The sequence below is a fragment of the Coregonus lavaretus genome, assembly GCF_964263955.1.
Source record: "Coregonus lavaretus genome assembly, chromosome: 24".
Taxonomy (NCBI): Eukaryota; Metazoa; Chordata; class Actinopteri; order Salmoniformes; family Salmonidae; genus Coregonus; species Coregonus lavaretus.
Window position 1 is genome coordinate 5,909,075 of NC_140011.1, and position 15,411 is coordinate 5,924,485.

The 15,411-nt window shown below is 42.1% G+C and overlaps 1 protein-coding gene across 1 annotated transcript in view; it reads left to right on the forward strand.

Annotated features, from left to right (window-relative positions):
• LOC311099370 (netrin-G2-like) overlaps positions 1-15,411 on the forward strand; it is a gene marked incomplete at its 5' end in the record, with an annotated part of 126,592 nt that overhangs the window by 97,514 nt on the left and 13,667 nt on the right. The window contains 2 exons of the mRNA XM_084140080.1: positions 4,999-5,166; positions 6,592-6,726. Of these exons, the coding sequence (XP_083996206.1) occupies positions 4,999-5,166; positions 6,592-6,726 (303 nt within the window). The remainder of the gene's footprint in view (positions 1-4,998; positions 5,167-6,591; positions 6,727-15,411) is intronic.

Consider the following 15,411-nt stretch of genomic DNA (forward strand, 5'->3'; position numbering starts at 1 on the left):
AATCATCCGTTTTTATCGCCAGCAAGAAACTGCTAGCCATTAACCGCTAACAGCAGAGAACTGCTAGCTAACAGGCAAGCACAAAAACAGTAAACAACTTCGGGAGTATAGACCCCTAGAAATCTGCCTGTTGTGTTCAGTTGGCTATTAATTGAAGTTTTGCGGTACCAGAGTTGCGGATATTACTTTTTAAGTTTTCTGAGAGTGCTCATGTCTCACTGGTGCTCGCTTCGCAGTCGCCCAAAAGCCTGAAGTAGTGGACTCTGGGAAAAGAGAGCGGATGGAGGAGAAAGAGAAGACAACAGAGGAGGGTAATAAAGGTTATAGCTTTCTAGCTGTGTAAAATAATGTGAGTTTTTTCCCAGTGACCTGTAGTTTGTAGTTCATAAGGGATGAGGCGAAGTGAACAAATTCTGACTTCAGTTTTTCGGACCCTTTCTGACTCTCATAGTTCCCCCCCAACCCGAGGCAGAGGGCCCTGGAGAGAGTGAGAGCCCCTCTGAGGGAGAGGAAGAGAAGGAGGAAGTGGTGAAGAAAGACAAGGAGATTGAGACAGAAGGTATCTGTCATGGTGTAGGATTTGATCAACTGCGTTAGTTAGTAGTTTTATAACTCATTGTGCTCCTTTGAAATAGACTGAATCCATTAGGTACACTAGTATTATGAATGAATGAATGAACAAACAAAATAACAAACCAATGAATGATGTGATCCTTTGGTGCTCACAGCCCCTCCAATGCCTGAAGTGGAGGGGACGGGTGGCACACAGGAGACCGGGAAACCTTCTGAGAAAGAGGGAGAGAAAGAGGAGGGGCGGGAGGAGGACACAGGAAAAAAGACTGAAGGTATCTTCTGTGGATGAGCTGTACATGTATAGAGCTAGTGTGTAGTACTAGTGAGTGTGTGAGTTTGTATAGACCAGTTCATAGATGAGTATTGTTCAAAAGCAAACACGTTGGAGTACTGTAAATACTTTTCCAGAAATTACCAGTCAATGTGTAGAGCTGTTGATCAGTCGAAGCCTGTCGAAGTTGGAGCTTGAAACTGGGAGCATTCAGACAGCACTAATCAACCTGTAGAGAAATAGATCTCAGCTCTCTCACTCTTCCTCTGTGGTGATCCAGAGGAAGTTCTCGAAACACCTGAGTGGGGAAGCTTGGGTCAGGAGACCTTAGAGCCCCCTGGGAGAGAGGAGGAGAAGAAGAAGTGGGAGGAGGAAGAGAGTGAAGAGGAGAGAGAGTATGTGAAAAAGAAAGGTAGAACTTGGCTAGTGTTTAGTGTACACACCCTATAGGATAGGATCCTGTAGATTCCATCTCTCCCAAGTAGGGTGACCACATGTCCCGGATTGTGTGGTAAAGTCATTTACATTACATTTTTACATTTTAGTCATTTAGCAGACGCTCTTATCCCCACATTTTGGCCATTAGTTCCGCAACCAAACAATCATATCCCGCATTTTAGCAACAAATTCAAACACCACTAATTTAGAAAACAGCTAGATTTGTCTCGTATTTCAGTCAGACATTCCAACCTGTCTCTTGCAGTCACGTTGCACTAATGAAAAAATATATATCTGAAGGATGTGGTACTGGTGATGTTAAACACTTCTCCAATCATTGCTGTGATCTGATATTCTGCGCAGCACAAGACGAGACATAGGCGAGACAAGACAAGACATCGGGCTAAATTACAGCTAAACTTGGAGAGGTCAGTTACCTAACTACTTTAAGTGTGCTTCTGACAAAGAGCTACAAAAGTAAGTAAATAGCCTTATTAGACTGAAAGATATAAGGTGATTTCGTCAAACTTATGAGGCTCTCCATGCTCATTGCTCATTCAACATATTTGCTGCTACTTCACTCAATCCCGTTTTAAAAGTCTCCCTTCCTAATTGTTTTACGTTCCCTTAGACCAACCAGAAATGTTTCCTTGGCCAAATATTCCCAGATTTTCATAAAACAGCCACACGTGGTCTCTCGTTTCTGCAAAAGAGTAGGCTGCATGGGCTTCAATTAGCTAATTTGGTGCAGTAGGGATGTAGTGCTGCCGGATCCTGTGATCGTTTAGTAAAGTTAGAACAAAGCTGAATCAATGTCTTAGAAGATCACATAATGATTAATTAGTATTATACATAACAGAACCAAATATAATAGCATAGTATAATGATACTGTTGAAGCAAAAACACCACAGTGGTAATTTCTGAATAGTCCCAAAAATATTCTCATGCTTTCAAAACTCAACAGCGGCCGCCACTAAATCTAATTTATTTATAAAGCCCTTTTTACATCAGCAGATGTCACAAAGTGCTTATACAGAAACCCAGCCTAAAACCCCAAACAGCAAGCAATGCAGATGTAGAAGCACGGTGGCTAGGAAAAACTCCATAGAAAGGCAGGAACCTAGGAAGAAACCTAGAGAGGAACCAGGCTCTGAGAGGTGGCCAGCCCTCTTCTGGCTGTGCCGGGTGGAGATTATAAGATGTTCAAACGTTCATAGATGACCAGCAGGGTCAAATAATAATCACAGTGGTTGTAGAGGGTGCAACAGGTCAGCACCTCAGGAGTAAATGTCAGTTGGCTTTTCATAGCCGAGCATTCAGTGGTAGAGAGAGAGAGAGAGAGAGAGAGAGAGAGAGAGAGAGAGAGAGAGAGAGAGAGAGAGAGAGAGAGAGAGAGAGAGAGAGAGGAGAGAGAGAGAGAGAGAGAGAGAGAGAGAGGAGAGAGAGAGAGAGAGAGAGAGAGAGGGTCCGGGACAAGGTAGCACTAGGCAGAATTTGCTTGGATTTAAGCAAAATACAGGAAGGCTAAATAGTTTGTTAACCGTCTGCTCTAATTTTCTCACAAAAAAGTAATTGAAGAAGATCTAAATGCATATTCCCATGAAACTGATGAAATCCAATTATTGGCATGCAGATGCAGTTTGGACGTTTCACCAGTAAAAGATGAAGAATGCTGCCAACATTTTGTATTCATGTAGGCTACTCTGTCCCACAAAATCATCCTGTTGTCCCGCATTTGGGTATTTTAAATGTGGTCACCCTACTCCCAAGCCATATCCTTACTATAACTAGATGATGACCAACCCATAGAGATAAAACTAGCTGGTTTTGAACTGTACCGAAGCAAGATGGGCGACAAACTGTTCCTTTCCAGGACATTGGGGCTCTATAACAACAGCCTCTCTATAATTATAGCTCTATCGAACACCTTCTCAATAACATGCAGCTGCAATAGGTAGCCCATAGGCTACTTTGTTGTGATCTAGCAGGGGCTGTTTGCATGTTGCGCTGGGTTGCAGATTCAGGTTGGCTCCAGGAAACCCTTCTAAAACAATGATTCCTTAATCTCGTGAAGGGATTCTCAAGCTCTTGATCTCAGGAGGAGAGCCCCAGGCCAGACAGTTATATGGGATCATAGACGATGATTTCAAAGGTAAGACACAGAACAATAGTAGCTAGACTGGGGATGCCTACAGGAGACTGAAGCATCGTCCGGCGTGGAATCTTGTTTAGTGCGTGGACATCAGTTGGTAGAGAGTTAGTAGAGTAGATAGTTAGTGGAGTAGATAGTAGAGTAGAGAGTTAGTAGAGTAGAGAGTTAGTAGAGTAGATAGTTAGTGGAGTAGATAGTTAGTAGAGTAGATAGTAGAGTAGAGAGTTAGTAGCGTAGATAGTAGATAGTTAGTAGAGTAGAGAGTTAGTAGAGAGTTAGTAGAGTAGATAGTTAGTGGAGTAGAGAGTTAGTTGAACATTTGTAGAGTAAGAGGTAGTAGAGAGTTAGTTGAACATTTGTTGAGTAGAGTTAGTAGAGAGTTAGTTGAGTAGCATTGATGAAGAACGTTATATATGGAAATTGTCACTGTCTGCAAAAAACCGTGGAAAGATTCCTTTTCTCTGCAAGTCTTTGTTGTCTTCCTTTTGGTTGTGTCTTCTGTCTGACTCCATCATCCCTCATCATCATGTTGGTGTTGTTTTTGCTCACAAGGTAAGCATCTACATGTCTTATTCTCTGTCACTGTCTTGTATTTACTGTCACTATCTAATCATTGCTAATCACTATTTTATCACCATTCAAACAGGTCCATTTGCTCCCTGTCCAACACTTCTCCTAATGATATGTGACAGAAATATTGTTAATCCTTATTTTGAATGCCAACTAATATAGGCATATGGAACCTTCAAAATAACAGCCTCTCCCTTGTTGCAATCTTTTTTTTTACAGTCTTCCATGAAGTCCCACCTTGACTTTGCGTTCATTTGTGGAACTATGCCCTGTTCTCCCTCTCCCCATCTGTGGAGTAATTGGGCATTTATATTGAATTACTGAGTAACTTTTCTCACCTAACTCATCTTTTATCACTGAGAGTAGCATTTTATGTGAGTGCGTTTTATGTGACTTCTCGCCGGTGGTTCTCCCCTCTCAAAACAGCCCATAAATATTTCAATTTCATCAACCAAACAATAGTAAAATAATTATGTGATGGCTGATTAAACAGCTAAACGCCAACCTTTTAGTGTGCATTTAAATTTGTATTTGCATAAACATGCCTGGTAAACGCCTCCTTAGAGGACAGCGATGCCTTGCAGTGCACACACACTGCAGCCGACTTCTGAAGCTTAATAAAACCTTAATTAGGTACAAACCTCAGCCAAGATAATCGCAGGAAGGATGTCTCTCGCTCTCGCTCTCTCTCTCTCGCTCTCTCTCTCTCTCTCTCTCTCTCTCTCTACAAAGATGAAAGCACTCATCATCGATTCATTGACTCACAGATCGCCCGACGTTAAGATATTTGAAGCGTTCCTAAATCGTTAATATCCTAAACCTACCGTAACTGTTTCTTAAAACTGTTGGGGGTTCTCGAGGAGCGGAGTTGGGAAACACTGTCCTATGTCCCATAACACCAACTCTTCTCTCTCCCCTCCAATGTCACTACTGTACTCTAACCATCCCATTACCATTCTCTAACCATTCTTTAACTCTTCTCTGTCCTCTCAGACTGTGAGTGCTACGGTCACTCTAACCGCTGCAGCTACATAGACTACTTGAACATCGTGACGTGTGTCAGCTGCAAGCACAATACCAGAGGACAGAACTGCCAGCACTGCAGACTGGGCTACTTCAGAAACAACTCTGCCGAACTGGATGATGAGGACGTCTGCATCGGTCAGTCACAGTGTGTGTGTGTGTGTAGGTGGGTGGGGGTTTTTTTTTTTTGGGGGGGGGGGGTAGTCGGGGGGATGTGTGTGTTCGTTTGCTTGTTTGTGTGTGTGTGTGTGCATTTACTGCAGAATAATCATTAGGCATTATGTGTGTTACACAAACAAAGTGTGTAATGTTGATTCACCAAGACGTCATTGATCAACAATACAGTTTAGAAAGATCAGCAGTTCCATCTCCAACCAATACTGCGAGGAAAAAAGAACAACAAAACAGATAAAAAACAGATATAAAAAACACTGACTCACTGAGATAAGACTATTATTCCTCTGGAGTTGACTGTGGTGTTGATGTAGTCCATCTGCAGGTGAGTGGTGGGAGGCTAGAGGTGTGTAGGAGGGGAAATGGGGGGGGGGGGGGGGGGGGGCAGTCCTTGGAGTCAGCACAAATGAGGCCCCATTAGCTCGCCTGACAGGCTACTGGCACACTGAGACTAGCACCGAATCAATACAGAGCAGAGAGAGAGGGAAAGAGAGCACGCAGGGAGAGAGTGTGTGCGTCTTGTGCACTCATGCACGCACACACCAAATTAACTTACAAATAGATATATTTTCTAACATGTCTTCAAAATGATGTGTATTTTTTATGTACTATGAGATAAAACTGGGTTAATCACGAACATAGAGTTAGAATTCTTTGTTACTGGGCCAGGAATTTAATTGGGTAATTTCACTGTGTGTGTGGGGGTAAAGAGGCAATCTGACCTAGGGTCAAATTGCTCGCTCTTACTTAAATCCATGGCTGCCTTATCTCAACAGAGACTGAAACTAGCTTGTGGCCTTTTGTTTCTCTCTTCAAACACAGTGAAGGGAGCGGCTCCAGGGTTGAATGGAGTTTGGGCTAGACCTTTGTCTCTCCTTGGCTATCTTCTTGATTGATTACAGCATGATGGGGTGGGGTTGGTGTATGTTTCAAGGATTTAGGGACCTGTCATGTCCAACAATCGGTCTTCAGGTTAAGCCCGAAGAGCCGGGGTTGAACAGAGTTTAAACTAAACATGAGTGTTTTTGCAAGACAGGGGAGTGATTGATTGTAGTACTATGTGATTCTGAACTGAATGAAAGTCAAACTTAGCCGCCACCATAGACAAAGGGAGTGGGCGGAGCAATAAAAGAGCGGGAAACTGAAGAGGGAGGGATTTTAAAGCTAGGGTGTGTGGAGGGCACTATATAAGATGGAGAGAGAGTGAGAAGAAAGGCTACTCTGCAGACCAGCTTCCTTTTATTGAAATTCAATAAAGTAAATCTTGACTCAACAAAAACTCTGTAACAACTTTGATTTTGAATAAAGTATAGTGATTAATTTCCACAACATAATCTCTCTCTTTTTCTATCTTTCTCCTCTCCCCCTCCCTCCCCCCCCCCCCCCCAGAGTGTAACTGTAACCAGATGGGTTCTGTCCATGACCGGTGTAATGGGACAGGCTTCTGCCAGTGTAAAGACGGCACTACGGGGCCCAAGTGTGACGACTGTTTCCCTGGGTACTACTGGAAACAAGGGTGTTACCGTGAGTATACAGGGGAAAATGCAGTGGGTGAGCGTATGGGGGGGTTTGTGGGTGCGTGTGTGTAAATGCCCATGCACATGCGTGTATGAAATGAGAAATGTTGTAGGGAATATGTCAACTAGTATAGTGAAACCATGTGCAATCAAGTATTATGTGTTTAGCTGGCTAAGATCAAGGAATGGTCATGAGAAGCGAATATCAAAGCAAGTATTATTTAATAACTTGGTAAAATGAATGGATTCACATACAAGGCATAAAGCTTAAGATACAAGGCAATATTGACATTAACAAAGCATTCACAATCAAGGTTAACTTACAAGACAAAGCATGAACTAATCAGACCTACTCAGGCCATGGGCCTGGGTAGCTCACAAAATGAACATTTCTATACAACCTTATTCCATGGGCTGGAAACAGGAGAAGAAAAGAACAACAGACCTTCATTCCATTTAAACCAGATCTGACTTGTTTGTATAAAGAAATTGTTGACCAATCCACAGACCAAACCAAATGTAGTACAACTAAGATATCCAATCAGATCAAACTAGCCTCTAGGAAGGGGGTCACATCTATGTGTGATGACCAGCATTCCTGAGAGGACAATTGCATACAGTGTCGTCAGAGTTCACGCTGAACAACCACAAGTAACCATATAGATGGAAACTACATTCATATAGATGGCATCTGAGTCCTCCTTAGGTGACAGGTTTCAGATAGATACCATACATGGATACCATAGTATTCTATCACACATTCAATAGTCAGTTATCTGGTTACTGTTGGAGAGAGAGATACAGTTTGGCCCCTCAGAAGGGCGTACTGGTCCTTAAAGTATTGGCCTTTGTGTTTTGTTGAGCCATTTGCCATGCGGCTGGAAGTGACAGAGAGAACATAGATTAGGGCCGAGCCTACAGCAGCAGTCTCTAAAGGCATCAGCATGCTTCAGTTTGGCTGCCGCCTAGCCGAACTCAGCTAGGAGAAACGAATGAGTGTGCTCGCATACTCCCATAAAAGACCTTCGCTTGAACAATGAGAAAAAAAGCAGCAATAGTACTGTGTCCATTTTGAGACGCCGTAGCCATTATACACTTCCTCAAAATAGTCTTATTAATCTAAGATAACTCAAGAAATCGGACATTAATTTGGACGTTTTTGCAGAGGAGATTACCCCGCCCTCCATCTGGCAAATCTGACCATAATTCTATCCTCCTGATTCCTGCTTACAAGCAAAAACTGAAGCAGGAAGTACAGAAGTGGTCAGATGACGCAGATGCTAAGCTACAGGACTTTTTTGCTAGCACAGACTGGAATATGTTCCGGGATTCTTACGATGGCATTGAAGAGTACACCACATCAGTCACTGGCTTCATCAATAAGTGCATCGATGATATCATCCCCACAGTGACCGTACATACATACCCCAATCAGAAGCCATGGATTACAGGCAACATCCGCACTGAGCTAAAGCAAGCAACACTGAAGCATGTATGAGAGCATCAACTGTTCCGGACGACTGTGTGATCACGCTCTCCATAGCCGATGTGAGTAACACCTTTAAACAGGTCAACATTCACAAGGCTGCAGGGCCAGATGGATTACCAGGACGTGTACTCCGAGCATGCGCTGACCAACTGGCAAGTGTCTTCACTGACATTTTCAACCTGTCCCTGACTGAGTCTGTAATACCAACATGTTTCAGGCAGACCACGATAGTCCCTGTGACCAAGAACACTAAGGTAACCTGCCTAAATGACTACCGACCCGTAGCACTCACGTCTGTAGCCATGAAGTGTTTTGAAAGGCTGGTCATGGCTCACATCAACACCATTATCCCAGAAACCCTAGATCCACTCCAACTTGCATACCGCCCAAACAGATCCACAGACGATGCAATCTCTATTGCACTCCACACTGCCCTTTCCCACCTGGACAAAAGGAACATGTACGTGAGAATGCTATTCATTGACTACAGCTCAGCGTTCAACACCATAGTGCCCTCAAAGCTCATCACTAAGCTAAGGACCCTGGGACTAAACTTCTCCCTCTGCAACTGGATCCTGGACTTCCTGTCGGGCCGCCCCCAGGTGGTATGGGTAGGTAACAACACATCTGCCACTCTGATCCTCAACACGGGGGCCCCTCAGGGGTGCGTGCTCAGTCCCCTTCTGTACTCCCTGTTCACCCATGACTGCATGGCCAAGCACAACTCCAACACCATCCTTAAGTTTGCCGACGACACAACAGTGGTAAGCCTGATCACCGACAACGATGAGACAGCCTATAGGGATGAGGTCAGAAACCTGGCCTTGTGGTGCCAGGATAACAACCTCTTCCTCAACGTGATCAAGACAAAGGAAATTATTGTGGACTACAGGAAAAGGAGGACTGAGCATGCCCCCATTCTCATCGACGGGGCTGTAGATGAGCAGGTTGAGAGCTTCAAGTTCATTGGTGTCCACATCACCAACAAACTATCATGGTCCAAACACACCAAGAAAGTTGTGAAGAGGGCACGACAATGCCTATTCTCCCTCAGGAGACTGAAAAGATTTGGCATGGGTCCTCAGATCCTCAAAAATGTCTACAGCTGCACCATCGAGAGCATCCTGACTGGTTGCAGCACCGCCTGGTATGGCAACTGCTCGGCCTCCGACCGTAAGGCGCTACAGAGGGCAGTGCGTACGGCCCAGTACATCACTGGGGCCAAGCTTCCTGACATCCAGGACCATACAGTTGAAGTCAGAAAATTACATACACTTAGTCATTAAAACTCGTTTTTCAACCACTCCACAAATGTCTTGTTAACAAACTATAGTTTTGGTAAGTCGGTTAGGACATCTACTTTGTGCATGACACAAGTAATTTTTCCAACAATTGTTTACAGACAGATTATTTCACTTATAATTCACTGTATCACAATTCCAGTGGGTCAGAAGTTTACCTACACTAAGTTGACTGTGCCTTTAAACAGCTTGGAAAATTCCAGAAAATGATGTCATGGCTTTAGAAGCTTCCGATAGGCTAATTGACATAATTTGAATCAATAGGAGGTGTACCTGTGGATGTATTTCAAGGCCTACCTTCAAACTCAGTGTCTCTTTGCTTGACATCATGGGAAAATCAAAATAAATCAGCCAAGACCTCAGAAAAGAAATGGTAGACCTCCACATGTCTGGTTCATCCTTGGGAGCAATTTCCAAATGCCAGAAGGTACCACATACATCTGTACAAACAATAGTACGCAAGTATAAACACCATGGGACCACGCAGCCGTCATACCGCTCAGGAAGGAGACGCGTTCTGTCTCCTAGAGATGAACGTACTTTGGTGCGAAAAGTGAAAATCAATCCCAGAACAACAGCAAAGGACCTTGTGAAGATGCTGGAGGAAACAGGTACAAAAGAACACCATCCCAACCGTGAAGCACGGGGGTGGCAGCATCATGCTGTGGGGGTGATTTGCTGCAGGAGGGACTGGTGCACTTCACAAAATAGATGGCATCATGAGGAAGGAAAATTAGGTGGATATATTGAAGCAACATTTCAAGACATCAGTCAGGAAGTTAAAGCCTGGTCGCAAACGGGTCTTCCAAATGGACAATGACCCCAAGCATACTTCCAAAGTTGTGGCAAAATGGCTTAAGGACAACAATGTCAAGGTATTGGAGTGGCCATCACAAAGCCCTGACCTCAATCCTATAGAACATTTGTGGGCAGAACTGAAAAAGTGTGTGCGAGCAAGGAGTCCTACAAACCTGACTCCGTTACACCAGCTCTGTCAGGAGGAATGGGCCAAAATTCACCCAACTTATTATGGGAAGCTTGTGGAAGGCTACCCAAAACATTTGACCCAAGTTAAACAATTTAAAGGCAATGCTACCAAATAGTAATTGAGTGTATGTAAACTTCTGACCCACTGGGAATGTGATGAAAGAAATAAAAGCTGAAATAAATCATTCTCTCTACTATTATTCTGACATTTCACATTCTTAAAATAAAGTGGTGATCCTAACTGAATTTTTACTAGGATTAAATGTCAGGAATTGTGAAAAACAGAGTTTAAATGTACTTGGCTAAGGTGTATATAAACTTCCGACTTAAACTGTATATACTAGGCGGTGTCAGTGGAAGGCCCAAAAAATTGTCATAGACTGTTCTCTCTGCTACCGCACGGAAAGCGGTACCGGAGCACCAAGTCTAGGACCAAAAGGCTCCTTAACAGCTTCTACCCCCAAGCCATAAGACTGCTGAACAATTATTCAAATGCATACCTGGACTATTTACACTGCTGCTACTCGCTGTTTATTATCAAATTACCTCGACTAACCTGTACCCCCGCACATTGACTCGGTACCGGTACCCTCTGTATATAGCCTCGTTATTGCTATGTCATTTTCTTGTGTTACTTTATTTTTTATATACTTTAGTTTATGTAGTAAATATTATTTTAACTCTGTTTCTTGAACTGCATTGTTGGTTAAGGGCTTGTAAGTAAGCATTTCACGGTAAATTCTATATATCTGTTGTATTCGGCGCATGTGACAAATAACATTTAATTTGATGCGATTTTACCAGTTTTGAATATTGTCTGTGCGTGCTGGTGAGACAATACCTCTACAACCCTTCGATTTTTATTTTACTTTATTAGGATACCCATTAGCCAACGCCAATGGCGACAGCTAGTCTTACTGGGGCCCGACACATAATGAAAAAGACAGTGTTGTGTGTAAGTTGACTATACAAACAATTAGGAATTTCGAACACATACATGTTTCTTATAAAAACAAGAAGTGATGCAGTTAGTCTTTCCTCAACTTTTAGCCAAAGACTGGCATGCATAGTATTGATATTAGCCCTCTGCAGCACTTGACCATATCACTGGACAATAATCAAGATAAGATCAAACTAGAGCCAACACTTGCTCTGTGGAGTGTTGTGTTAGAAAAAGTAGAGCATCTCTTTATCACAGACAGACCTCTCCCCATCGTTACAACCATTGAATCTATTTGTTTTTTGACCATGACAGTTTACAATCTAAGGTAACACTAAGTAATTTAGTCTCCTCAACTTGTTCAACAGCCACACCGTTCAGTACCAGATTCAGCTGAGGTCTAGAACTTAGGGAATGATTTGTACCAAATACAATGCTCTTAGTTTTAGAGATGTTCAGGACCAGTATATTTCTGGCCAACCATTCCAAAACTGACTGCAAGTCTTTGTTAAGGGTTTCAGTGACTTCATTAGCTGTGGTTGCTGATGCGTATAGGGTTGAATCATCAGCATACATGGACACACAGGCTTTTTTTAATGCCAGTGGCAGGTCATTGGTAAAAATAGAAAAGAGTAGAGGGCCTAGAGAGCTGCCCTGTGATACACCACACTTTAAAGTTTGACATTAGATAAGCTTCCATTAAAGAAAACCCTCTTGAGTAGATAGCTCTGAATTCACGATATGGCAGAGGTTGAAAAGCCATAACTAGGGCTGTGGCGGTCATGAAATGTTGTGTAATAAATCAATTTAATATACACCATCACAATAAATCCATTATTCATTTTAGTCAGGTCTAAAGAAACATTATGATGTGAAGAGAAATGCATTTCCGAAGAACAGAATGTGAGTTGGCCTACTGTATGTTATCTGGCTATGCTCCATGCTGTAGGCTTGTTCATTTAGCTGACAAGATATGCTTATAAGTCCCATGCCATTATTTTATATTATATGATTTTATAGCAAGAAGAATATAATTGAACTTAGCTGAATGGCTATGTTGAGCGTAAAAGTTAGCATTTGAAACAGGCCATATAAGCCAGATTTAGAGTTATTTGGAAACTTTAGTTGTGAATGATACAAACCTTAGAATGTCTTAGAAATTAAAACATATATGGGCTGCATGATGATTTGAGAAAGTCGCAAAAAAGCTTGCGCTCTGTTTCTTGCCTAAGGCTGCATAGCTGTTCTCTCATCAAGTGATCATATTTTCACCCATCAGACTATTCTCCATTTGATCTAGTCTTTACTAATATGTAACATTTGTTTCGATCTAGAATGGCCCATTATCAAATGGGCAGGGAAGAGGGGCAGGGGAAAGAAGACATGTCATCTGTATGCACTCAGATAATGAACGGAGGCCACGCGCTTTCCCACCGGTCCGTTTTTCAATGATGCCTGGTAGGCTACTTTGGTGTTATAGTGGAGCTGTGCTGAATATGAGCAGCTGAGAAATAAAATATAAGAACACTTATTTCAACTACTGTTTGAGGAGCATGCTCTCGTTGCGTGACAGGTGATGTTACGCCCAAACTCTGTATGCCATGGGCTCTCCAAACCTGTTCCTGCAGCTACCCAGTGCTTAATTTAGGAAACCAAGTGAAATATGTTCGGGAACATCGATAGTAACAAGTTTTCGCAACGAAAAATATCACTAAACTGTTGACAGCCCCTCTGCACGCTCGAGAAAGGAATAAAGGAGAGAGTGGAGGAGATGGAAACGCACGGTGGTGAGATATTCTGTATAGCTAAAAGTTATGTCCCACCCAATTAATTATGAAAATATTGAAAAATCCCTATTACTAGGCTATTCAAAATCAAATACAAATTCACAATAATTGTAGGCTACCTGTAAGCCGCCCTGCATGATCAATGAACCAACAGCATCGCCTAGGGATATACGTTCTCTCCAAGACTCATGGATATACATTTTGGAGCGTAGCATAAGGTACCCAGTCCATCCAGTATGCATAATAATACAGTCCACACTCAAAGACTATTAGGCCTACTCTAATTGTTTAATTTTGGAGTATATGCTAGACCAATTATGTACCAAAGACATCTTAAATCAGTTTTGTTTTATGTTTCACTGCCATGCATAATATGTGGTAGGCTATGTATTGAATAAGGAACAATCATAATTTGAATTCCGTTTTTTTTTTTCGGGCTTGGGCTCATAAGCCTACGCATAAGCTCTAATATATGTATGGGTGTTTTGAATTAATCACGTTAGAAAGCGCTGTCCATTCCGTTGTGTTAGGCTTTGAAACAACATCCACAATGATCATGTTTTACACTCAGTTTCAACCTGCTGTTGAACTTCTTTCTTCAAATTGATCATCACAGTGAGGTGAGTTTTAAAAGCAGGATGCTGTTTTGAAGATAAGTGTTTGATGTAATTATCGATTGCATTTGCATTGATGTCAGAGTGGTTAGAGGGACAGTAGAGCCCTGAGTACCAGGCCATTAGGACCTGATGGTCGTTAGCAAGTTGGGTACTACCAAAGCTTGTCCAGAGTGCATAAAAGGAGATTACCATGACTCAACGGTCACGTGGAATTTTACAGCGGTCATGACTCATGACTGCCGGTGTGGCGGTAATAAGGTCACCACAACAGCCCTAGCCATAACACAAATGTTTTCTCAACAACGGGTTTTGGTCAAAGGCTGCACTGAAATCTAACAGTACAGCTCCCACAATCGTCTTATTATCAATTTCTTTCAACCAATCATCAGTCATTTGTGTCAGTGCAGTACATGTTGAGTGCCCTTCTCTATATGCATGCTGAAAGTCTGTTGTTAATTTGTTAACAGAGAAAAAGCATTGGATTTAGTCAAACACAAAGAGTGGGCAGCGAGCTGACAGGTCTGCTGTTAGAACCAGTAAAGGCCGCTTTACTGCTTTAGCGGAATTACTTTGGCTTCCCTCCAGGTCTGAGGACAAAGACTTTCATCTCGGCTCAGATTAAAAAATGATAGATAGGAGTGGCAATAGAGTCAGCTACCATCCTCAGTAGTTTTCCATCTATGTTGTCAATGCCAGGAGGTTTGTCATTATTGATCAATAACAATCCTTTTTCCACCTCTCCCACACTAACATTACAAAATTCAAACTTACAATGCTTTTCTTTCATGATTTGTTTTTTTATGCATTAATACGATGGCTCACTGTTCGTTGTTGGCATTTCCTGGCTAAGTTTGCCCACTTTGCAAATTAAGTAATCATAAAAATAATTGACAACATCAAATGGTTTTGTGAGGAATAAGCAGTTGAATTCATCTTTCTGCCCATAATTTCATTTAAAGTACTCCAAAGTTTTTTTTCCATCATACTTTATATGATTGTTCTCAGCTTCATAATACGGTTTCTTCTTCTTTTTGTTGAGTTTAGTCACATAATTTCTCAATTTGCGGTAAATCAGCCAGTCAGATGTGCAGCCAGGCCCATCTGTTTCAACCACACAGTTGTTGAATTCCTCATCAATCCATGGAACCTAAACAGTTCTAACAGTCAGTTTCTTAACATGTTTATCAATTTCATAAATTCATCAAGTGCAGAGTCTGGATGCTCCTTATTAATCACATCAGACCAACAAATATTTGTTATATCATTATTATTATAAGAGTCACAGCAAAATATTTTCTAAGCTCTCTTATACACTATTTTAGGCCCAGCTTTTGGAACTTTGGCTTTCCTGGATATAGCCACTATATTGTGATCACTGCATCCAATGGGTATGGATACAGTTTTAGAACAAAGTTCTACAGTAGGAGTAACAATTTGATCAATACATGTGGATGATCTTGTTCCTGTAGAGTTTGTAAACACCCTGGTAGGTCGATTAATAACCTGAACCAGATTACAGACACTGGTTACAGTGAGAAGCTTCCTCTTGAGCGGACAGCTTGATGAAAACC